Here is a 25,762-nt window from a genome sequence, read left to right on the forward strand (position 1 = left end):
CCCCAAGCAAACATCTGAATGTGTGACTTTTACATGTAAACTCATTATTTCAGACTGAATATTATGGGGATGTTGACATTTCCTGGTTTGACTCTGAGCTTTAGCAGCTTTTGTTTTATTTTTTCTTCTTATTAAAACGTTGCATATTTCAGATATTAATCTAATCTGGGCCTTTCTCAGTCTTACAGGATATTTATTTCTATGTAAAAGTCCCATAAAAGTGGCTTCTGAATATATGACACTCAGTTTATTGTAATCTTATCAGGCAGGTTTTTACTGTCTTTGTTTTTATCTTCCAGTATAGGAAGGAATCGATGTTTTTGAACGCAGGACCACTCTAAAGCAACTTTTCGTAAAGCTTTATCGTTTCAAAGAATTGTTTTTGTCTCCGTCCTATGGTTTTCCACATGTGCGGGTGTGTGACACTTCTGACTGACGCCGGCAGGGTTTCCCCCGGCGTCTTACTGGAGATCAGCCGCTGTGAGTGCGCTGATAAGCTTCGCGGGAGAGGAGCGCGCAGCGGCAGCAGCAGCAGGTGCGCCCTCCTCAGCATCCTCCTTCCTCCGCCCCCTTTCTGCTCGCTTTGGGCTGGGGAGGATTTAAGCGGGCCCGCCGGAATGATGAGGGCTTTCTGACTCTGACTGATTTCAAAACTCGACGGGTTTCGTGTTTCACAGGTAAGACTAACTTCGATTCGCTTTCAGGGCGCATATTAAAGCCGAATTAGTCTGCGTGGGAGATCAGTGGGTTTAACGATTGATGATTTCTCTGCTTAAACCTACACTACTTTCAAATCTGCAAAGCCTTACACATCAGCGCGTGATATCACGTTACTGGGACCTAACTGCACGCGTGTCTTCAGTCAGAGATGAACACCGAGGTGGATTACGGAGGCTCCGGGAGCAGCGGCAACGGAAAGCTGCGCCAGTGGCTCATTGAGCAGGTGGACTGCGGGAAGTATCCCGGTCTGGTGTGGGAGAACGACGAGAAGAGCATCTTCAGGATACCGTGGAAACACGCCGGGAAACAGGACTACAATCGGGATGAGGATGCCGCGCTTTTCAAGGTAAGGGGACAGGTCTCCTCCAGCAGGCTCAAGAGCAACTCCGACTCTGTGCGTAAAAGTGGAGCAAACTGTAAAAGTGACTTTTCTCAGCGAAACAAGAAGTCAGAGTGATTTCATATGGTCGATTACAAGTGTTTAAGTGCTTATTACTCATATCATTTTCATTTTCAATCATTTTCTTTGATTTATTTTGATTAAAAGCCGTTGCATTCGCCCCATGCTGTTGGGCGCACGGCTGTTTTCGGTTGACTTGCAGAATATTTTACTCGTAAATCCAAGACTATATGATGATGGGCATTGAGGTATTTCTTTAAAGATTCTGTCCAAACAGGACAGTTTAATGTCTATTTGAAGTCTTCTGGAAGTTAATGATATTTCTGTGCGTAAATGTGGCCTAAATCCCACTCAGATGCGATCCTCAGCAGTGGGGCAGACACAGTCAGAGGGGGAAAGTTAGAGGTTATGTGACTGCAGACTGTCGGGCTAACCTGAAGTGAGATGACTTAAGATCTCCTCTGCCCCCCCGGCGACCTGTCTGCAGGCCTGGGCGCTGTTCAAAGGGAAGTTCCGGGAGGGCATCGACAAACCGGACCCTCCGACCTGGAAGACGCGCCTCCGCTGCGCCCTCAACAAGAGCAACGACTTTGAGGAGCTGGTGGAGAGGAGCCAGCTGGACATCTCAGATCCCTACAAAGTCTACCGCATCATCCCCGAGGGCGCCAAGAAAAGTCAGTCCTCCCCCAAAAAAAACTCCTCTTATAAAACAACGTTTTTCTTTTTTAACGTGAATTTAACTTTAAGAGCAACGAGGCTGTTTTGTTCTATAAAAAGAAAAGTTTTCATTAAGTTGTAAGTCTTCATGATGGTACTCAGACACGTGGAGGTTCTCTGAATCCAGCCACGTGTGATGAATTAGTCACCAGTTCCTGACAGCAGTAATTGGCACCACTGCAGGTCCTGCAGAATGTAAACAGATGTGCACATCTGCAGTTTGTTCACTCTTTCTGAGCCTTTGTGTCTTGCTTGCAGGACCCAGGCAGGAGGACAGTCCTCTGAGCCCGGTGAGCTTCCAGATGCACCCCTCCTACCCCACCGTGCCGACTCAGGTGATTTTCATACCTATGCAAACCAGGGGGCGGGGCTTAAGAGGCACGGAAGCAGAGAGGCTGGCTGTGCTGGGTGAACCGTGGCGTGCTGTGCATGCGTGGTTGGGTTTACAAACACCAGCAGCTTGTGGAGTGATATCTGTAACTTTATCCCTAACACTATTGATAATGAGTTTAACTTATTTTGGAGGAGTGTATTATTTGGGCTCCCTGACTTTAACAAAACCAAAGAAAAAGCCAACATAACTTTTATTGTCAACCTCATCATGTTAATGGCAAAATTTCATATCCATAAATGTAAATTCATGAAAAAAAACAACCTCTTTTCTTGCCTTTCTCGGTGAGCTCGGGCAGTACACGACCTCCATTAAATTCTCAATCAACCAGAAAGCGATTAAGACTTGATATCTGTGAACACTTGAATATTTCAATGTGACCTCTTTTATCCCCTGGCGTATAATATAGAAATGTTTCATGTGTATTGCAAAAAAATGTTTAAATAAAAGGAAGTTAAAAACAAAAAAAAACCACCAGCAGCTCAGTGAGGAAAGGTCGCAGGTTTATAATCTGATGACTGATGATGACTTTAAGTGTTGAAGAGAAGAAAACCTCACATAAATGCACTTTAAATAACCGGCTGTCACCACACACTGGAAAAAATGCCCCTCCAAAAATAAGTAAAAAAACAACAAATAAAAGACGTTTTTGTTTGAAATAAGCAAAACAATCTGCCAATGGAACGAGTGAAAATCGGCTTGTCGAGATTTCTTGAAATAAGATGTGATATTTAGGACTTTTGAGATAAAAGTGATCTTGAAATTAACTTAAAAACCTCTTCAAATGAAAAAAAAAACTTGTTTCACGTGAAATATGACTCAAAACAATTTGTTTTCAAGATGTATTGTATTAAAACAAGTCCCTATATCTGGCTGAAATGGTGCTTGTTAGGCAGTTGTGTCTTATATTAAGTGTAATGAGATACTCAGTGAGAGAAATATACTTGGTAAGATTTAGATTTTTTCCAGTGCAGATACATTTTTAAAACTCACGACTGTGTATTTAACTTTCTACAGAAGTTTCAGCTTTGTTACGACACATGAAAATGATCATATTTGGCTAAAGCTAACCGTTTGTGTGCCTGTCCGCAGATGCCGCAGTACATCCCGAGTCCAGAATGCAGCTGGAGAGATTACTGCCAGGAGCAGGCGTCGCTGCCCGAGCTGTCCTTCGCCCAGTGCCCCTGCCCCCCCCGCAGCCTGCCCTGGCAGCCCCCGTCCATGGAAAACGGTAACGCCGCCCCTGATTACACGAACAGCAGCGTCCCGATCGGTTCCAAACCTTTTTGGGTGTTTGTGCTGAGCTCTTGTCGGGTTTCTTTGTGCACGCAGGGTACCAGCTCAGAGCATCGATCTACTCGTACGGCCCCGCTGACAGCCAGCCGTCGCCTTTCAGCCTGGACGCCAGCATCAGATCAGCAGAGGCGCTCTCAGGTACGCCTTAATGTAACTCATATATTTCTCTGCCAAAAAACAACTCATAAGATTCACTTAAAAAACCTTTGCAAGTATTTGCACTCAAATGATTTAAGTAATATTTAATGCTGCAATATCAAGTAACACAAGGCAATTTTATTTATAGAGCACAATTCAAAGTGCTTCACAGCTACATAAAATCACAAGAAGGCAATAAAATCATTAAAAAGAAATTAAAATAAATAAATAAATAAATAAATAAAATAAATAAAATAATAATAATAATAATAATAATAATAATAAAAATTAAAAAAAAATTGAAAAATAATCATTAATTAATTAATTTAAAAGTGAAGAGTGCAGATAAAATACTTTCAGGTGTCATATGCACAGCTAAACAGAACTGTTTTCAGCCTGGATTTAAACATTGTCAGTATCAAGTAAATTTTACTTACCATAAAACATATCCGTTTTGAAGATATTAAGTAACATTTACTTAATTACATCTAAGTTTTAAGTTGTATTTATTTTAAGTACATTTTATATATCTGTAGTATTTGCTGTTATGAAGTAACTTGGTAGATTTTAACGATACACTTTCAGAGTAAAGTTTATGTAGTATTCCTAGGTTTATGTACATACAACTATTAAACATTTAAATTGTATGAGGAAACCTAAGTAAACTTCCTCTTCCCCCATAATTCATGTATTACGTTAATAAAATGTTTAATTTTACTTAAGAAGCTCTAGTTCTTACTGATTCTGAAAAAATACAAGGTAGAGATTATGACAGTTACTCTGATAGAGTTTTTTCAGACACACTGCTGGCCTGGAGTTGCACATCAGATATGATTCTGATGTCATTTCAGTGCATAAACGCCTGTAAATGTCACAGCATGTGAGATATGTATTTGGTCAAATACAAAACCTATGATCTGTGTAGTGAGATGTCAGCACATTTGCTTGATGCGGACTCATAATGCTAGTCTGATATTATGACAAAAGAGGGGATTTTATGCTTTTTGGGTTTGCCCCCTCCCTGAAGTGTGTCACGCAGCTTTGAAAAGCTGAAGGTCCACACCAAAGGAGCAGAAAACACTGCTCTGTGTGTGTTTGTGTTCACCATGAGGTGCAGCTGCACAATTTGTGCATTAGTTTGGCACAACAGCTGCCTGCACGCCAGCCTTTTCGACCAATCAGGGCAGACTTTGCCTTTCCAAACGCAGCGCCTTAACGAGACGAGCGCTGAAATGAAAAGAGTCGGACCAAAGCGAGCAAGAGCTGCTGTGGTGTACAGTGTGAGAGAAATAATACAATTAGGAGCTGTTAAAGTGTTATCTTACAGGCTCTTTAACAATCCCAGTCTTAGAATAATTGTATTTTTGCAGAATGATTGATGGATTACTCGGTGGTCATGCACGCATCGTCTCGCCTTCGACCGTTTCCTTCCCTCTTAGTGGAAAGAAATAAACCCGGCAGCTTTAATCAAACATCAGTGATTGTGCAGCGCTCTGCCAACAGAAGTCGAAACTCTTCAGAAATAAAAGCAGAAACTGAAGTGAAATGTAAGGAACGTCATTTAGAAACGCTTTCTAACGATTCGGAGCGCTGACGGAGGCCAAGAAAAGGCCGAAAAATAAGTAAAAACACAACAAATACAAGACGTTTTTGCTTGAAATAAGCAGTAAAATCTGCCAATGGAACTAGTGAAAATCGCCTTGTCAAGATTTCACTTAACAAGATATTCCAGATGTATTGTCTTCAAACAAGTCCCTATATCTGGCTGAAATGGTACTTGTTAGGCAGTTGTGTCTTATATTAAGTGTAATGAGATATATGACTAGAAATGAGACAAATATACTTGGTAATTTAGATTTTTTTCCAGTGTACTCGAACACTTTACTGTTAGTGTAACCGGTATGAAACCTCTGCGTTGTGTTAACGTCAGAACGAACGGAGACCACACCGCAGCTCTTTCAAAGGTCTTTATTTTCCTCCACCTTTCCTCACCGAACATCAGAAAAAAGAGCTGCGATTACATTGACGCAAACATTAGCACAAAAAAGTAAAAACATGGAGCATACCTGACAAAATAAAATGCCAAATATAAATGACAAAATGGGAGCTCACCTTTCCTCACTGAACATCAGAAAAAAGAGAATGGCTGTGTTCGAAACCGCATACTACATACTCATCGATCAGACAGTATGCAGAGCGTTTACCCACAATGCATTTCTCTCCTGCCCGAGCCGAAATCAGCCGGCCTGAAGCTGATTTCCCTTAAGCTCTAAACTCTGTAAACTTTAGCAACATTTGAAACATTTTCAGGTGAGAAAGTAGTCGTTTAGATCCCCAACGTGTTGAAAACCTGACAAAATACCGGCTATTTACAATTTTGTTCCCACGAATTCGGCGCTGCTAAAGCTAGCCGCAGTGAGCAACGCACTTCCTGTTATTTTCACAAAATAAAATACCCGTTGCCTTTTATCACAGGGAAAGCCATTACGATACAATTGGTGCTTTTGTTTTGAAAACAGGAAGTGAACCTACCCTCGTTGTAGCTAGCTTGAAACTGCCGTTTTGACAGGAAATGACGATCGGTGACGTCAAGCTAAGTTGCATCTTGGGTAGTTTGAGTATGAGTAGTAACCTCATGATGCAGACCCAACATTTCAGAGAATCCAGTATGCATCCGGGAACTTCTCGCTTACTCACTAACTCAAAATGTTAGTATGAGTAGTAGGAGAAGTATGCAGTTTCGAACACAGCCAATGTCTTTTTGTCACAGATGTTGCTCCCCCATTAAAGAATGTACAGAAACCGAAAAAGAAAACAAAAGTTCCACCTGACTAGTCTTATAAATGTCATAAAAACAATTAAAAACAATAATTTTGTGGAATTATACACAAGCCAAATTAACCCTCCTTACATTAGAGGTTTTATGGACGTGACAGACTGAACACTCACCCTCTATCGGTGTCGTTTCCTTCTCCATCCAGACTTCCGCCTGCACGTGTCGGTGTATCTGCGGGACGCTCTGGTGAGGGAGGTGACCACATCCAGTCCGGAGGGCTGCCACATCACCCCGTGCTCCCCGGAGAAGCACTACGTGTCCCCCGGGAGTCCCGAGGTGGTGCCCCTGCCCGTGGAAAGCCTCTCTGCCCCGAGGAGGCCGGACGAGTGCCCGCCGAGCCCGCCGTCCACGCTGGAGCGGGGCGTCCTGCTGTGGATGGGGGCAGACGGACTCTACGCCCGCAGGCTGTGTCAGAGCAGAGTTTACTGGCAGGGAGGCCCGGCGCCGTACGGAGACAAACCCAACAAGCTGGAGAGAGAGGTCACCTGCAAACTGCTTCACACACAGGACTACCTCACAGGTGAGGCGGCAGCAACACCTGCAGCTCCACTGTCAACCTTAAAGGAACAGTTCGCCTCATTTGACATGAAGCTGTATAACATCCCATATCAGCAACATCATTTCTGAACATCTTCTTACCCCCTGCTGCGTCCTGTGAGCAGAGTTCCAGCCTCGTTTTGGTGTTGATGAAGGTAGTCCGGCTAGTTGGCTGGGGTTTAAAAAATAAAGCGTTTTACTTCTCAGAACAATATTCGTTCAACAGAGTAATACATTTGCATCACAAAATCGTTCTCCAGGAAAAAAATCAGACCTCACAATCGCTTGGCCCTATTTTCTCTCCCTTCATATCACTGCCTGCTGTGCAGACCGAAGTGCAGACCGAGCAGACCCCAGCTTTCGTAACGCCTGTTACGGTGGAGAGAAAATAGAAAAAAATAAATAAAATAAAATAAAATAAAAATAATAAAATAAAATAAAAATAATAAAATAAAATAATAATATAATATAGTAATAAAATAATAATAATAATATTATGATAATAGAATACTAATAATAAAATAATAAAAATTTAATTAAATAAAAAAAATAGAGAAAACAGCCTGATATGAAGGGAGAGAAAATAGGGCCAAGCAATTGTGAGGTCTGACTTTTTCCTGGAGAACGATTTTGTGATGCAAATGTATTACTCTTTTGAACGCATATTGTTTTGAGAAGCAAAACGCTTTATTTTTTTAAACCCCAGCCAACTAGCCGGACTACCTTCATCAGCACCAAAACAAGGCTGGAACTCTGCTCACAGGACGCAGCAGGGGGTAAGAAGATGTTCATAAATGATGTTGCTGATATGGGATGTCATACAGTTTCATGTCAAAAGAGGCGAACTATCCCTTTAACTCTTCTCCAGGATGCCATTTTTTTAAATTCACCCAATATTTTCCACCACATCTTTTCCCGTGATGCTGATTAAATGAACACATTCAGCACTTTTTGATGCTGAGAGGCTGGATCTCTGGCTCATTTACTGGAGTTCACCTTTACAGCATCTAAGAATGAGTTGTGGTGGCCTTCATTTCACGATAAACTGACAGTCACATGACTTCTGCCCCGCCACATCATCCCCACCCACATGCTCACACAGCCCCAGCTGTTGCTGACAGCTAATTGTATTTGCATACTTGTAACCAGGACTTTCCATTTGATTTAGCCCTAAATGTCACACCACTTCAAGTGTTCAGATGCACTTCAGATACCGGAGCTAACCGTGCTGTCGACCTTTCCCCCATCGATCAGAAATCCAGAGTTACGGGCTCCACAATCGGCCGCTGTCCCGTTTCCAGGTCCTGCTGAGCTTTGGAGACGAGTGCCTGGACCCGCAGAGACCGAGACGGACCCTCAGTGTCCAGGTGATAAATCAGCCCAGCCTAAACCTGGCGTCTGTGGTCAAAATCTGAAAATCTTAAAATCTTAAAATCAAAAACGAAGATTTGAAAAGTTCCAAGTTTAAAGTACAGCTTTGAAAAAAACTGAAAAAAAATAGGATTTGAAACTTAAAAACCTAAGATTAGAAAGTCTGCAGGAACTTCTTCATAAGTCAAACTGTTTGCTGTGTTTCATAACTAAATATAGTTTTTAAATGAGCTGCTGGTATTCGGCTCAGAATCACCACCCACACGTTCGATTTCTGTAGCAATTTACAGTCAAAACAAACAGCCGAATTCTGTTTAATTTCGACACATTTTCAACTTGTGAAATAAACCAAAAACCAACCGCACACTTGAGGTTAAACCAAAGCATGCCCCATCCTGTTGCTGTGTTGGTGCACAGGACTGCTTTACCATTGCCTACTTTGAATTAGGAAACCAGCTTCACATTAGTAAAGCCAGCATGTGCAGTGAAAACCAACATCCCTCCATCTACCCATTTGTCTACAAGCCACGGAATCTCACCGTGCAGGCGGTATGTTGTGTTGTTTTTAGGTGAAATATTGATTGAGTGTTCATTTCGAGCTTATTTTCAGGCAGATTACAATATAAATACATTTACATAATACATATGAATCTACATATTCATCTAGAACAAAGGTAACAGAAATCAATACTCGCTCCAAAGGGAGTGAGATGAAGTAAAAATACTTATTTGCTCCCACAACCAATTCAAAAATTACAATTTATATGGATGCGTCTTACATACATTGGCATAGTTTTTAACTTTCAACCTAATTTTAACATATTATTACACATATCTTCTCATCTCTTATTTGATGTTAATTACAATTTATATGATGATAACATAATAGCTCGTGAATATACATTACAAAATTTATGGATTATGGAAAATATGGAAGTTAGAGAGTAAAAAGGGGCTGAAATGGAGAGAAAATGATGCAAATTTAAATATAACTTGCTAAAGGTACTTTAAATAGTTCGATATCCACGTTGGGAACGCTAGTTTTAAGCTACGACTAACTTTTCTGTTGTCAGTTTGGCGTTTTTTTTGGTCAAATATCCATTGAAAGGTAGAAAGTAATGAAACATTTATGTTGTTTTTATGCGTTTGAGTGAACTTTTAGACTTTTTCCCCCCCAAGTATACTTTGAACTAAATGCTTTTTCTTCTTCTGGCTTTTGGGTGGCAGGTGGAGCCACTGTTCGCCAGGCAGCTCCTGTACTACGCCCAGCAGACGGGCGGCCACTACTACCGCCCCTACGAACACCCGGGAGTCACGGACCACATAAACACCTCCGAGGACTACCAGAGAGCCATCACACACCACCACAGCAGCAGCCTGCAGGAGTGAGCTGTGGGCTCAAGTGACTGTTAATGATGCAGCCAAAGGAGACCAGGAAACTCAACAAGGGGACAAACATGGACAGTTACACATTAAGGCAAAAAAACAATGGACATTTAGTTAGCAGCTGTTTGCCCTGTTGTGAGGATATGTGACCGAAAGATTTTTTTTGTTGTTCTAATTGTACATTTAGGGGCCAGTGGATACTTCCAGACTTTCTATGCAAATAAAACTGACAGCTGAGGTGATTGTGCAGGGAGAAAAAACAGTGTTTTATGTGCCCTAGACACAAAACTAGTGGCATGTAGCCTACTGTGAAACTTGCTTTTTTTGGGTAAAGGTTAAGGAATTCATATTTGTTGAAGCTAAACATATGAAAACCATTGTTAAATAACCAGGAAAGGGATTATTTGTTAAAGTTACCACTTAAAACCACTGGCTTCGTAGTTCAGCATAAAGATTGGAAACTAACAGCTAGCCTGACAAAACTTAAAAACAGTGTTTTATGTGCCCGAGACACAAAACTAGTGGCATGTAGCCTACTGTGAAACTTGCTTTTTTTGGGTAAAGGTTAAGGAATTCATATTTGTTGAAGCTAAACATTGTTAAATAACCAGGCTAGTGGTTATTTGATAAAGTTACTACTTATAACCACTGGCTTCTTAGTTCATCTTAGCTTAGCTTAGCATAAAGATTGGAAACTAACAACTAGTCTGACAAAACTTAAAAAACAGTTAAACTTAACAACTGTTAAGACTCAACAACATGAAATATTTGCATTAATAAGCTTTAGAAGTGCTGAGGGGAATTGTTTAGGACTAATATAAGCCCAGGCTAGCTGTTTTCCCCTGGTTTCCAACCTTCCTGCTATGCTAAACTTAGCTAACTGCCTCTAGTCTCTGCCTATATTCACAATACAAACACATGTACTGGATCACTCTTCTCATCTTACTATCTGCTAGATGGAGAGGTAGTGAATTTGTCTAAATCTCAATCCAATGTTTTATGAAGATGAAAATATTTTTTACTCTTTTGTACATAATTCTCTGTTGCTAGGAGACACTATTACCACTGTAAATTATGAATGTGCCTGGCAGTGTTATATGTGAGGAATCTGAAAAGTTTTATTTTGTCTTTAAAATGTAATTTCTGTAATTAAAAAAATGAATAAAATGCAAGGCTCTTTTCACAACTGTGTGAGCTCCCCCGCAAAAACATCAGCACTGGGTGCACGGCCTGAACAGGAAGTGCAGTTCAGATGCAGGATGAGGCTGGTTAATCAAACACTTCGGTTATCACAAACAGCGTGATGACATCAGGAGGGGCGGAGAAAGAGGAAGAGGTTGGCCGCGCTTTCCACACCGCGCTGGAGAGGCGGCCTTCCTGGCTTCTGCTCGCAGATTCTGTTTCCACTTCCATGGAAAACAATCATAAAGAAGCCACAAAAACACTGCGAAATTATTCAGAAGACGAGAAAGAAAGATCAGTTGAGGAGGATGTGCTTTTGAAGGCCACTGCATGCGATGCCCACTGAGCAGGAGAGGATGTCAGAGTTTATGATGTAAAATGAAAGAAAACTGATAAAAAAAAAGGATCATCTTCAAATAGTATTTTGTTGCCAAAAAAACCCCCCAAAAGACATCAAAGAAAAAGTCACGAGCGACTGACTCAAATTGCAGATTTTCTTACCACCATAAAAAGTCCAAACCAAAAAAAAAGGGCCATTCTGACTAAAAACCCACCGAGGAGCCACAGAGTCTTAACTGCTCTTCGTTCACAGCATGAAAAACACACAAATATCACTTATCTCACTATTCAAATACTCAATTTAATACGTACGCCGAGTTTAATGCCTATTTTAGTCAAAATATTACAAAATAATTAGGGCTGGGCAACGATTCAAATGTTTAATCTAATTAATCGCACGATTTCCCTGATTAATCGCGATTAATCGCATTTGTACGCAGAATCCAAAAATGAATCCAAAAGTAGTGTATAGCTTTTAGCATTTAGTTTTATTTTAAATGTGCTGCCATATGAATGAAAGTGCCATAACATTTGTTGTGCAAACACACTTTTAACATCAGCATCTTTCTGTAGTTTTTATGTAGAAGCCTCGCTCCACTGTCTGTTTCCTTGAATGACTTGCTGCTATCAGTTGTGTGTTTTGCCTTTAAGTGATATTTTAGACTGGAACTACTACGCTGAGAAGACAATTCAACTTGGCAGTGTTTACAGATGACTTTGGTTCTGTCGACTCCACCGTCTGGAAGAACTTTAAAATGAAAATGGCCGAGTAAAAGTTCCGTACCCTTCTCCATGTTTGGTGGATCCGCCGATTACTTTCTTTTCCTGTTCCACAGCAGACAGCAACAGACTTTTACAAAATAAAAGCCTGTGAGCAGCAGACTTTAACAAAATAAAAGCCTGTGAGCAACAGACTTTTACAAAATAAAAGCCTGTGAGCAGCAGACTTTAACAAAATAAAAGCCTGTGAGCAACAGACTTTTACAAAATAAAATTAATAATAAAACCTGCGCTAATGCGCGATAAAATATTTACCGGCGTTAAATAATTAACGAGTTAACTCGCCCTAGTTTTAAAGGTAAATTCTCACCTGACAAAAACTAAACTTTCCAGTGTGCTTGAAATGTCAGACAAAGCAAAAACAGGTAAGAAATACGCTCCGCAGCCAAGGTGAGCGTAAACAAACCCTCTCTGATGTGTTCAGTTTCTCCATCCTTTTAGAAAAATGTTTTAGAAAACATCAAAGTTGCATCTTCTAACCGGGCCTTGTGTCATATTCTGAATGGAACAAGAACTTCTTAAAAACTCCCTCCTCTCAGGCCTGTTACTGTAAACAGAGAGCTGGTGAGGAGCGGATAAGGTTCGAAGGCTTTGAACTTATTTTGTGAATGAAACCGTGGGAGGAGAAAGAGCTAAGTTTAGCACTCAGGCAATCAAAACAACTTCTGCACGGCTTTCCCCTCCGCGTACATGGGAAACCGAGTCAGAGAGAAAAAGCCCTGAGGTGTGCGCGCCGCGCGAGTGTTGACGATAACAGAAAACCTGCCAACAAATGACGGCTGAGATGTGCAGATGTGGCTTCTGTACATTCAGAAGTTGAAATTTTAGTGGGTCAACCCCCTGAGACGGCTCAGAGCACGTCTGCGCTGTCCTCAGTTAACCCTTTCTGGTGCGAGCTGCGGGGCGTGCCAGTTGTGCTACACCCACAACCACCTTTCTGTTGCCACCTCTGGGATCCAACACCTTCAGTAACGGCCCACCACGCCTCGCACCGAGCCTCCTCCCTTAAAGCCGGACGCTGACATGTCAGCGAGCACGAGCAGATGAGCTGGAGCTCCAGAGATGAGTAGTTAGAGGCGCACAAACCGACTGTCTGCAGAGCAAAGAGCATCTCCAAAGAAGCTTTTAGTTCTTTGAGAGGGTGTGGTTCATCTGCCATTGCAGAAAAACTAAAAAGCTGTAAAAACTGATGTTGTAGCTCATCAATGACATATCCCACACCTAATAATCCCCCATAGAATATTTCACTTTGCATTGCATACATTGAAAATACAGCAGTTTTTGTGTGTGTTTTTTTTTTAACAGAAATTGGTGTTTACCTCATATACACTGGTATTTAAAGGGTTAATTTTTGGAAAATAATTGAAAACTTTGGTGGTTATGATCAGAACTGAAGTGGAAGAAAATATTTATGAAAAAAAAGTGAATTTTTTTTTAACATATGGTATTTTGGGGATCATTTTAGAAGGGGACAAAAATGTCCCAATATTACTGGGCATGTATTGTTGTAACGTTTTAAATACTTGAACGCAGTTTTTCTAGAGAATATAATTGTTTTGTATATGGGATTATTCTCCATCGACTCTTTTGGGCTTTCACATGCGCGAGCCTACAACCAGCCGGTGAGTTACATGCTGTTTATAAAGTTGTTTTGTAACGTCCCCATGCCAGTAATGTGAGAACCATGCATATGGTTTTGATGGTAATGCTTGTGACTTTATAGTCGGATGGTTTATAAAGTGGTGTGACGTTTCTGCAGTGTGCAAGTTGTTGTTTTACGTGGAAGGGTTAGCGCTTGCCCCTTAGCCACCACGTATTAGCCTCGCATGACAGGCTGCGCAAACAGCGCAATCGCCGCACAGGGAGCGCCAATTTGCACCTCTCTGTGTCCTACTGTCAGTATTTGACAACCTCTAGCAATGGAAATGCGCTTCAAATGCCCCGGAGTTCCCCTTTAACAGGTGCGGCTGGCGGCAGCAGGCAGTGATATGAAGGGAGAGAAAATAGGGCCAAGCGATTGTGAGGTCTGACTTTTTCCTGGAGAACGATTTTGTGATGCAAATGTATTACTCTGTTGAACGCATATTGTTTTGAGAAGCAAAACGCTTTATTTTTTAAGCCCCAGCCAACTAGCCGGACTACCTTCATCAACACCAAAACGAGGCTGGAACTCTGCTCACAGGACGCAGCAGGGGGTAAAGAAGATGTTCATAAATGATGTTGCTGATATGGGATGTCATACAGCTTCATGTCAAAAGAGGCGAACTATCCCTTTAAAGAGGTTTCAGAACAAATAAGCTGATGCTTTGAAATGTTTGGTAGTTTTCTCAAATAACAAATGAGACCTGAGAGAAAAGTAACGCGTCACAAAGTAAGTTTATTGGCCACAAAGCGTGTACAGCAGCTTCTGGTGGTTGGCTGCAGTCTAACTCCCACAACTTTCTGGAATATTCTGGACAAGAACAGCAGGACCCCCCCTCCCCCCACAACTTGCACTGTGCCTGTGAGCTACTTGATTAGAATAACCAGCCCGACTGGGACCGTCCTGCACAGTAACAATGAAATCGACTCATTCAGCGTCTTCAAGATTAGAAATACAGATATTTGTGTTCATCGAGTAAAGCAGAGATTGAAAGTAACACCGAAAAAAGGGGATGAGTAAACAGTGAAGTGATAGCTGAGAAGATACAGTTGGAGTTTGCACACAGATAAGAAACAAAAGACTTTAGATTATCTCTTGAGTGGCTGGATGGAGGACGGCTGGAAGCAGGTGAGCTGGAGCTGCATGCTGCTCTTAAACTTGTTCAGCAGCTCTTCCAGTAACCTTAAGATAAAAAAGTGAAATAGACACGAAACATGTGAGATGAGTCTTTAAAATGCTGAGAAATTCATCCAGGCGTGCCAGACTCAGACTCACTTCTTATCGCCGCCGCTGTGCAGCTGTGGCAGGGACTCCAAAGCCAGTTTGAAGCTGGCGCTGAAACGTGAAAAAAAACCCAACGTTTTATTATTAGGAGTTTTATTAACCAGAAAACACAGTTCAGGGCGAGTCTATGCGTGTATCCTGAGAAGCACGCTGACCTGCCCACAGGAACACGCACATAAGGACACGCGCACCACAGCGCAGGCACACAGGAGAACCAGATTACTTTCACTTCCTTCCCAGAAGCCACCAACTAACATAAATAGGGACTGTAGTCAGGGATGTGCAGTTGCTAAGATTTATATCCGTGACACTCGCTGCCATAAATCACTGGAAACGTGTGCATGCTGCACTTACTTGCTATCAGGGTTCAGGTATGCGGCCACGGCGTCCCTCAGGGCGCAGAGCTCGAGTCGGGCCTGAGTGTGAAGCAGGATGGGGGAGGATGGGGGAGGATGGGGGGGGGGGGGGGGGGGGGGGGGGAGTTTACAAAGAATGAACATAAAAATCAAGTGACCTTCGCCTAACTGACAGCAGTTAGCAACTTGAACTGAAATGTGGCATTATCAGAAACCCCCCAAACAAATGTAGAGTCGACTTATGAGTCAGGGGCTGTGTTCAAACCGCCTACTACATACTACATGCTGCATACTACATACTACATACTGAATACTACATACTGCATACTACATACTACATGCTGCATACTACATACTGCATACTACATACTACATGCTGCATACTACATACTGCATACTGCATACTGAATACTGCATGCTGCATACTACATACTGCATACTACATACTGCATACTGCATACTACATACTGCATACTACATACTGCATACTTGCATACTACATACTGAATACTGCATGCTGCATGCTGCATACTACATACTGAATACTGCATACTGCATCCTACATACTACATGCTGCATACTACATACTGCATACTACATACTGAATACTGCATACTGCATCCTACATACTACATGCTGCATACTACATACTGCATACTAGATACTGAATACTGCATGCTGCATACTACATACTGAATACTACATACTACATACTACATACTGCATACTGATCGATCAGACAGTATGCAGAGTGTTTACCCACAATGCATTTCGCTCCTGCCCGAGCCGAAATCAGCCGGCCTGAAGCTGATTTCCCTTAAGCTCTAAACTCTGTAAACTTTAGCAACATTTGAAACATTTTCAGGAGAGAAAGTAGTCGTTTAGATCCCCAACGTGTTGAAAACCTGACAAAATACCGGCTGTTTACAATTTTGTTCCCACGAATTCGGCGCTACTAAAGCTAGCCGTAGTGAGCAACGCACTTCCTGTTATTTTCACAAAATAAAATACCCGTTGCCTTTTATCATAGGGAAAGCCATTACCATACAATTGGTGCTTTTGTTTTGAAAACAGGAAGTGAACCTACCCTCGTTGTAGCTAGCTTGAAACTGCCGTTTTGACAGGAAATGACGATCGGCGACGTCACGTTACGTTGCATCTTGGGTAGTTTGAGTATGAGTAGTAACCTCATGATGCATACCCAACATTTCAGAGAATCTAGTATGCATCCGGGAACTTCTCGCTTACTCAAACTCGCATACTAACTCAAAATGTTAGTAGAAGTAGTAGGAGAAGTATGCAGTTTCGAAGACAGACTGTGTTTCCTGTTTGTTTTTGGCTAAAGCGCTGAAGAAAAAGCATTAATTTCAGTGGATTACTGCCTATTCCTGTCCATTCTTTGATACATGATGCATACCCAACATTTCGGTGAATCTAGTATGCATCCGGGAAAGTTAAAAAAAGTTAAAGTTAGTAGGAGTAGTGGGAGTAGTAGGAGAAGTAGGCGGTTTCGAACACAGCCAGGGTCGTACTATGAGTGAGAAACGGCGCTCAGTACCTGCAGGGCTCCGTTTTTGCTGAAGGACGAGACGCATTGCATCAGGCGACACATCTCTTCTGCAACCGACTCAACGATTCTGGACAAAACTCGAGGAACCAGATCCTTGGAGACCGTGAAGACCTGACGGGGGGGGGGGGAAATTATGAGGTTGAGAGAAGAAGAAGAAGAAAAAGAAAAAGGCAGGATCTGACAGAAGATAAAGTGTGTTTGTACCTCAGCATGAACCGTGATGATGTTCACCAGAGCTTCCTTCAGGTAGTTCCTGACACCTGAGAGAGGGAATGTAAGTAAGTAAGTTTTATTTGTACAGCGCCTTTCACAGACCAGGGTCACAAACTATTACAATAGTATAAACGCGAAGACACAAATGCATGAATAATCAGCTCCAAATCATTTTGTGACACCGTTTTCCTGAGTTTGGAGATTTTCCTCAGTTGTAAAAAAGCCATTTTTGGTCAGCTGTTTGCAGTGTCTTTGTCAAACACAACACCCGGGTTTCTAAGGCTCGGTTTAACAGACTGGCCGCCAAGTCGCCCAAGTACTGGTTAATCCCTGGAATGGAGTCATCAGGGGCAATAACCAGTGTTTCTGTTTTTTAACCCGACTGTTTTATCCCGACTTTTTTAATGTTTTATCCCGACTTTTTTAATGTTTTATCCCGACTTTTTTAACTTGACTTTTTAAACCCGACTTTTTAAACCCGACTTTTTAAACCCGACTTTTTTAACCCGACTTTTTAAACCCGACTTTTTAAACCCGACGTTTTAAAACCCGACTTTTTAATCCCGACTTTTTTAACTTAACTTTTTTAACCTGACTTTTTAAATCCGACTTTTTTAACCTGACTTTTTTAATCTGTTTTGTCCTGACTTTTTTAACTTGACTTTTTTAACCCGACTCTTTTAATCCGTTTTATCCCGACTTTTTAAACTTGACTTTTTTAACACGACTTTTTACATCCCAACTTTTTTAACCAGACTTTTTTAACCTGACTTTTTTAATCTGTTTTATCCCGACTTTTTAAACTTGACTTTTTTAACACGACTTTTTTCATCCCGACTTTTTTAACCTGACTTTTTTAACCCGACTTTTTTTAGCCCGACTGTGTTTTGTCCACATTTAGCTGCAAGGTGTTATCATTTAGCCATCGTTTCATCTCCACCAAACAATGAACTAAGGTATTTAGCCTCTGGAATATCAGTTGGCTTGAAAGAGCAGTAAAGCTGGATATCATCAGCAAATATGTGGTACGAAACATCAGAAAATCTCTGGATGATCAAATACAGCAAAAATAATACAGGACCCAAGACAGAACCTTGAGGGACTCCACACAACAGATCTGCTGACTCAGACCTTATTTGGTTAGCTGTGACGAGAACCAGTGCAGTTGGTCGAATGTTGAACAAAAGTCAGACGGGTTCGAGGCGTGATAAGCTGTGTCGTTCTGAGAGATGGACGCCCGTAAAATCGGTTCACGGCGACCTTTTCCGAGCTTCGGAAGGAGATGAAAAACGGGTAAAAAATCCGTCTGAATTTCCTCATCCGACACTTTCACATAAATGAAAGAGAACATTTATAGTAACTGTTTGGGAACGAGTTTCCTCTGCAGCGGGGACGTCAAACTCCCCGCTGCAGATTTAACGTCGACAATCTTTTAGAGAGATCCATTTAATCCCAATCAGGCGCGTTGAAGCAGGGAAAAACCTGCAGGACGCCGGCCCGAGAAGAACCAATCAAAGCATAGATTGGTGAAAAGAAACTCAATCATTCATTATTCATTATAAAACCCACTGCTGTACAGCAGCAGCAATGAAAGGATGGAGATGATTCTAAAGATATCACGTAGAGCAAAATAAAAAGGAGCTTTGCAGAGGAATCAGTCGGGTGTGTAGTTCATGGTCTTATATATATATATATATATATATATATATATATATATATATATATATATATATATATATATATATATATAATATAAATAAGAACCTGGCAGCATCTTTTATTTCTCTCAATCGGAACATATTCTTATCAAATGACCGTCACACTCTTCTGAAGTAGCCTTAAATCAAGCCGTCGACGTCGTCAAACTACAAGAAAAATGTTAAAATCGGTCTTCTTTTTTCAACAAGTGGAAGCTCCTCTTAAAAACACTTCCCCTTTCATACCTGGAAGCTACTTCGGTCTTTTTATAAAGCAGTCTGTGGCATCAAATCAAATCAAATCAAATCAATTTATATAGCACATTTCATGTACAAACAATTCAAAGTGCTTCACATAAAATAAAAGCATTGCAGCAGGGAGTGGAAGAAGCATTAAAAATACATAAAAGAATATAAAGAGAAACAAATAAAATTATTTAAATGAATTTAAAAACAAGCAACAGTCCAGATAAGTTCAAAGATAGCGTGCAGATTTCATGCATAGACACATGAGAACAGAAATGTCTTTATCCTGGATTTAAAAATGTCTCCATTTGGTGAAAGTTTAATCTCCACTGGCAGTTTGTTCCACTTGTTTGCAGCATAACAGCTAAATGCTGCTTCTCCATGTTTAGTCTGGACTCTGGACTGGACCAGCTGACCTGAGTCCTTGGATCTAAGAGCTCTGCTGGCTTTATATTCAGCAGAATATATAGCAATATATAGAACCCGGGCATAGCCTGGATGTGTAATACAGAAAGAAGGAACAGTCAAAGAGGTAGAATAATGACACGCATGACCATGCAGATGTGTCTGATTGCCATGGAGCTCATTCAGTGTTTGAGCTTTTGTTTCTTCACAGCGACGCTCTCCTTTTTCTCGGTTGTTTTCTTGCACCTTATTACTGTGTTCAGCCTGCTTTTAGACGCCACAGAAACTGTCGATGTGGCACCTTCCCGCAGCTTTGCGAGGAGATGCGGAGCTCTCTGAGCTTCAGGATGTCTTTCTCACTCCCCGATTCGTCTCCCTTTGGCTCGCGTTTTTCAGTTTACTGCTCGGTTTGCGGCGATACCAAAACTCAGGAATCAAACCGACACTGGCCAACAAACAGGATAAAGAAAGGTTTCTATAGCCAATTCAAAACCACTTGAATAAGCTCGTAACCCAACAGAACTACCTTTGATTTCTCCTAATGAAGAGCGTGATAATTCTATCGTAATCATGCATAAATGTACAATATCAGAAGGTGAAAGCAAGGAGCTGATACTTCCGGTTCCTTATCGCTTCATTTGTTTGATTCCAACACTAAAAGATTATGCAAACAGAGCTCATGAAAGAGCAATTTTTTCCTGCCACGTTGGCCTGGAAGTTTAAAATAAAACATCGAGCAAACTCTGGACAGTGAAACAGCCCAACGTAGCAACAGAAAGAAAGTACTGAAACCAGATTGTTGATGCCTCGCAGCAGCCCACACGCTAACACGAATCCCACACGAATAAAAAGGCAACAAGTGAAAGTATCATATCCTAGAACTGTGGTTTAGAGTCCAAAATGTTCCTCTTTCACATGCAGGCCGAAGGCAAACTCTCAAGAGGAGGCATCAAACCAGAGCGGGGCTCAAAGTTTTGGTCAAGACGAGGTTTTTAAACGCTGCGCGCTCAGCTTCCTGCTGCCCGTCTGCCGGGCTCACACGTTGCCTCACATCCTGTGCGAAGGTAAACCACAGATTCACATTTAAGTTTCACCTGTGTTTGGGTGCAGCCGGCGGTGGAAATGTCAAAGCGAACCCGTGTATGGCTGCACACCCACAAGCCCTCAACAACAAAAAGGCCGTGAGAGCTTCGGGGAGGCCGACCAGAAGGATCTCAGCGGTGTTTACAGTAAGCCTTCAAAGAGCCGCACTTTGATCACGACATATGTGAACCACAACTGAGCAGATAAGGCCGGAGGAGGAGAGTTCCCAACCTGGCTAACCTATGATGTCACCAGGGTCAGATAGGGGGGTTTCCCTCATCGTCTTAACTGCAGCTTATTCAGAACTCTGCTGCTCGAGTCCTCACTGAGACCAAAGAAGTGGAGCACATCAGTCCAGCTCTGAGGTCTTTACACCGGCTGCCTGTCCATCAGAGGATAGACTTTAAAGTTCTGATGCTGCTCTATAAAGCTCTGAATGGTCCAGGACCAGAATGCATCAGTGACCTCCTGACCCAGTATGAACCTTCCAGACCCCTCAGGTCATCTGGATCCGGTCTTCTATCAGTTCCCAGAGTCAGAACCAGACTTTGGCTGTGTTCAAAACCACATACTACATACTTCCATACTGCATACTCATCGATCAGACAGTATGCAGAGCGTTTACCCACAATGCATTTCGAGCCGAAATCAGCCGGCCTGAAGCTGATTTCTCTTAAGCTCTAAACTCTGTAAACTTTAGCAACATTTGAAACATTTTCAGGTGAGAAAGTAGTCGTTTAGATCCCCAACGTGTTGAAAACCTGACAAAATGCCGGCTATTTACAATTTTGTTCCCACGAATTCAGCGCTACTAAAGCTAGCCGCAGTGAGCAACGCACTTCCGGTTATTTTCACAAAATAAAATACCCGTTGCCTTTTATCATAGGGAAAGACATTACCATACAATTGGTGCTTTTGTTTTGAAAACAGGAAGTGAACCTACCCTCGTTGTAGCTAGCTTGAAACTGCCGTTTAGACAGGAAATGACGATCGGCGACGTCACGTTACGTTGCATCTTGGGTAGTTTGAGTATGAGTAGTAACCTCATGATGCATACCCAACATTTCGGAGAATCTAGAATGCATCCGGGAACTTCTCGCTTACTAAAACTCGCATACTAACTCAAAACGTTAGTATGAGTAGTAGGAGAAGTATGCGGTTTCGAACGCAGACATGGAGGAGCTGCATTCAGCTTCTATGCTCCACATGTCTGGAACAAACTCCCAGAAAGCCTCAGAGCAGCTGAAACCTATTTTCAGCTGCATTTGAGTAAAGCTCCAAATCTGAAGCTTGAGTTTCAAAACTTAATCACATTTTAACTCCTGATTTTATCTATTTTGTTCTTATTTCTTTCTTTTTTGTTTAAAATTTAAATCATGCTTTTTATTTCTACTGTTTTAATGTATCTGTAAAGCACTTTGAAGCACCTTGTAGTTGAATTGTGCCGCACAGATAAACCTGCCTTTGCCTTTCATCGGGCGATCGTACCTGTAGGCGTGTGGCAGTCCCTCCAGTCGAAATATCCAGCGTAGATGCCGGGTTCCAGGGAACCTGCTATCGGGTCGGCTCGCCTCTCGATGTAGGCCTCGAAGAGTTTCCGGTCCAGCTCGCGTACGGCGTCCACGCTCACCTGTTAGGCCGAGGAAACACGGGAGAGTGAGGATACAGCACGGATCTACGGATGGGCATAGACGACGACCTTTTCCAGCATCGATTAATCAACAGTTTGCAAACACCATCAGAGAACTGTCGGGATTACAAATGTTGATCATTTAGATCAGGGGTGGCCAACCGGTCAGAGACTAAGAGCCGCATTTTTTACTGTATTACCACTAAAGAACCACATTTATTTTGAAAAACTGACCGAATTTTCTCCGTAACATCCGTCTGTTCTCGACTCGCTCAGCATCAACGCCGATATTAAACCCCACGAACCGAGCAAAATGAGTCAAAAACAGAAAGTTTGGAAAGCTTCTTCCCAGCGAGGAGACGGAAGAAGAGGCTGTGACCACTAAGAAAAAGAAAGCTGTTACCATAGCGACCGGAGAGCGTTAGGAGGCACAGAGGATGTTACATCAGGAGGACGCTGCTAATAAAGTTACATACAAGTACACAGTGGATTCAAGTTTATTATTATTATTATATTTACTAAACACCACAGTGTCTGTGTTGGTCGTTTCGTTTTATTTTGTAGGATTTATCCATTTAGACATTAAACATGGAGCAAAAAAAGGTTGAGACGGCTGCCGTATTGAACTCAAACGAAGCGAACACACACATAAAAAACCCACAAACACAAATTTTGATATGAACGTAAGAGCCGCGGGTTGGCCACCCCTGATTTAAGCCGACAGATCAGAATAATCAACAATTAAAGTGTGTTTTATTGCACATCTCACAGCTCTTTGCAGCATAAACTCAACACATAAACAGCTGAGAACCTAAATGTGCCCACAGCTGTGATGTGGTGGCGTTTTTCAGCTGTTTGGGGCTCCATAATCTGGTTCCTTCTGGGTTTTTATTACAGCGACAGAGAGAAAGTTGAGTGTGTCAGCAGCACAGCAGATGCATAATGGGGGATTTTTCATTTTCATTTAGGTGTTTTAACATTTGAAGATCAAGACGAAGCATCACTCATAGGATGTTTTTCTAAGTCTTCACCAGGGTTTAATTGATCTTTCAAAGAACACAATGCTCAGCAGCTTTTACTGGAAAGCCAACCGAACGCTTCTTTGCTTTGTGATTCAGTCATTAGTCATCATGTGTGCTGCGTGAAAAAGAGAAAGGGGTGAACATGTGGAAGCGAGCTTGGAAGAAAATGACATTTGCTTGCTGAGAAGAGAGCCTCTCTGATCTGCTTTGTTGTGAATGACACCTCAGCACACTTCTCATCAAAAACAACGGCTGCTTTTGCCTTCAGTCTTCAGTTTACCGACTGTAAATAAAGGCTTTTTAAATTTCTTTTATTCATACTGACCCGAGTGATCTTCTCCGTCCCCGTGAAGCCGTGTTTCTCAAAGTGGTCGGCCAGGTTCAGGAAGGTGCGTCTCTCCAGATATTGGCAGTTACTGAGAATGATCAGCAGACGTTGCTCCTGCACACACAACATTTTACATCTAAACTGCTCAAACGACCCTTCGCATCAGTCATCAGACACAAAAAAAGCAATGAAAACTTTTCCCCGGTTCTCCTAAAATATCTGAATTTGGTTGGAATGTAGCAGAAACCGAAGCTTTAAAGTCTGATAGATGCACAGTTGCAGCAGCTTCTGGAGTTCTGAGCCTCTTACTTCCTGTTTTAGTGCAGCTTTCTGGATAAATTATCACCAAATTGATCTTTTGAGGCAACTGTGAATCATCTTTGCTGTTTTATACTGACGTGTTTGGTGTTTTTGGATCACACTGACAGCCGCTTTTAGCTGAGAAATGACCAACGTCCTGTCCTCCATTTGCTTTATAACTTTATTACCACCCTTATTTTGCTAATAATTAGAGCTGGGCGCGTTAACTCGTTAATTTCTTAACGCCGATAAATATTTTATCGTGCATTAACGCACGTTTTATTCATTTATTTATTAATTTATTTTAAATTTCAAAAAAATTTTGGGGGCTTTTGTGCCTTTAATGGATAGGAAAGTTTAGAGAGACAGGAAGCAGGGGGCAGAGAGAGGGGGAATGACACGCAGTACAGGGCCGTCCGATGTGGGACATGAATCTGTTTTTATTTTGGCTTTTATTTTGTAAAAGTCTGTTGCTCACAGGCTTTTATTTTGTAAAAGTCTGCTGCTGTCTGCTGTGGAACAGGAAAAGAAAGTAATCGGCGGATCCACCAAACATGGAGAAGGGTACGGAACTTTTACTCGGCCATTTTCATTTTAAAGTTCTTCCAGACGGCGGAGTCGACAGAACCAAAGTCATCTGTAAACACTGCCAAGTTGAATTGTCTTCTCAGCGTAGTAGTTCCAGTCTAAAATATCACTTAAAGGCAAAACACACAACTGATAGCAGCAAGTCATTCAAGGAAACAGACAGTGGAGCGAGGCTTCTACATAAAAACTACAGAAAGATGCTGATGTTAAAAGTGTGTTTGCACAACAAATGTTATGGCACTTTCATTCATATGGCAGCACATTTAAAATAAAGCTAAATGCTAAAAGCTATACACTACTTTTGGATTCATTTTTGGATTTTGCGTACAAATGCGATTAATCGTGATTAATCAGGGAAATCATGTGATTAATTAGATTAAACATTGTAATCGTTGCCCAGCCCTCATAATAATAATAATGTCTTCGTGCCTTTGCTTTGTCCTCGGTCTCAAGCTCTTAAAAACAGTTGCAGACGCAGAATAACGCACAACAATCTGGGAAACTGAGATGACACGATGACAGAATGCTTAACTCTTTCGGTGCCAAAGACGTCTATAGACGTCAATTGCGTTTTTAACGGAGCGGGCCGGGGGACAATCTAGCGGAGTTCGTCACTAAATCTTAGGCTTGTAAACACTAAACAGAGAATATACTGGCAAAATTACCCGCTAGGTGGCAGCAGTGCCACTATGCACGAAAAAAAAGAGCTCGTTTTCTCAATTTTTTGGGTCAAACAGCTGTTTTTGGTGAAACCAACCTATGTTCTACTGTCTATTACTAAAAGACTGAAAATGGCAGAAACAAACTTTTTTTTCCTGATCAAAGAAGAGAGTCTACTCTTTCGTTTGGTAATTTCGGTGTGTACATAGTCATAAGACACACTTTTCTGTGGGTCTTGGAAAATCAGTGAAAATACTGAAAAACACTTGGCAGTATGGGTGGCTCTGAACTGAAAATGGCTGGCAGCCAATGAGTTAAGCCTTTATTCTCAAAACCGCAAATGACGTCACTCGTGTCGCTTTCTCACACTCCGGGGCTTCAGACCAACAGACCAACAGACAAAAAGCCTTCAGTGGGTCCAAGAAAATCGATTTCTATCAAGTCAAAGTTGGCAGGTAACCATCCTTTGTTCACTGGAGGTTTCCAACTCTACGAAATCTACAGTTCATATCATGAGTCTACACACACTTTGGCTGGGGAAACCCCATCTGCACCTTGCTCCATTTCCCTTTACAAGAAGCACTCTATACCCTCCTCTTCCTCCTCCTCCTCCTCCTCCCCAGCGCTTAACCCCCTTCACCAACA

The 25,762-nt window shown here is 41.8% G+C and overlaps 2 protein-coding genes across 4 annotated transcripts in view; one reads left to right on the plus strand and one right to left on the minus strand.

Annotated features, from left to right (window-relative positions):
* The first annotated feature begins 451 nt into the window (after positions 1 to 451).
* LOC142400801 (interferon regulatory factor 4-like) lies at positions 452 to 10,959 on the plus strand. Of its 3 annotated transcripts, none has more exons than XM_075486014.1 (9): positions 452 to 677; positions 804 to 1,066; positions 1,608 to 1,794; positions 2,096 to 2,172; positions 3,321 to 3,459; positions 3,561 to 3,662; positions 6,644 to 7,018; positions 8,290 to 8,402; positions 9,634 to 10,959. In XM_075486014.1, exons 2-9 carry the CDS (start codon positions 869 to 871, stop codon positions 9,793 to 9,795), a joined length of 1,353 nt encoding a protein of 450 aa, XP_075342129.1. In that variant the 5' UTR covers positions 452 to 677; positions 804 to 868; the 3' UTR covers positions 9,796 to 10,959. The 3 variants fall into 3 exon arrangements, with proteins under 3 accessions (XP_075342129.1, XP_075342130.1, XP_075342131.1); XM_075486015.1 differs by having other exon boundaries at positions 863 to 1,066; XM_075486016.1 differs by having other exon boundaries at positions 867 to 1,066.
* A 3,479-nt stretch (positions 10,960 to 14,438) lies between these two features.
* The window catches only part of exoc2 (exocyst complex component 2), a 70,531-nt gene continuing 59,207 nt past the window's right edge, over positions 14,439 to 25,762 (minus strand). Inside the window, exons 22-28 of the mRNA XM_075486020.1 lie at positions 23,567 to 23,683; positions 22,078 to 22,219; positions 17,150 to 17,205; positions 16,934 to 17,056; positions 15,374 to 15,435; positions 15,011 to 15,070; positions 14,439 to 14,917 (exon numbers count right to left, since the gene is read on the minus strand). Of these exons, the coding sequence (XP_075342135.1) occupies positions 14,824 to 14,917; positions 15,011 to 15,070; positions 15,374 to 15,435; positions 16,934 to 17,056; positions 17,150 to 17,205; positions 22,078 to 22,219; positions 23,567 to 23,683 (654 nt within the window). The 3' untranslated portion in view covers positions 14,439 to 14,823. The remainder of the gene's footprint in view (positions 14,918 to 15,010; positions 15,071 to 15,373; positions 15,436 to 16,933; positions 17,057 to 17,149; positions 17,206 to 22,077; positions 22,220 to 23,566; positions 23,684 to 25,762) is intronic.

This window comes from Odontesthes bonariensis, chromosome 15, assembly GCF_027942865.1.
Source record: "Odontesthes bonariensis isolate fOdoBon6 chromosome 15, fOdoBon6.hap1, whole genome shotgun sequence".
Lineage (NCBI taxonomy): Eukaryota > Metazoa > Chordata > Actinopteri > Atheriniformes > Atherinopsidae > Odontesthes > Odontesthes bonariensis.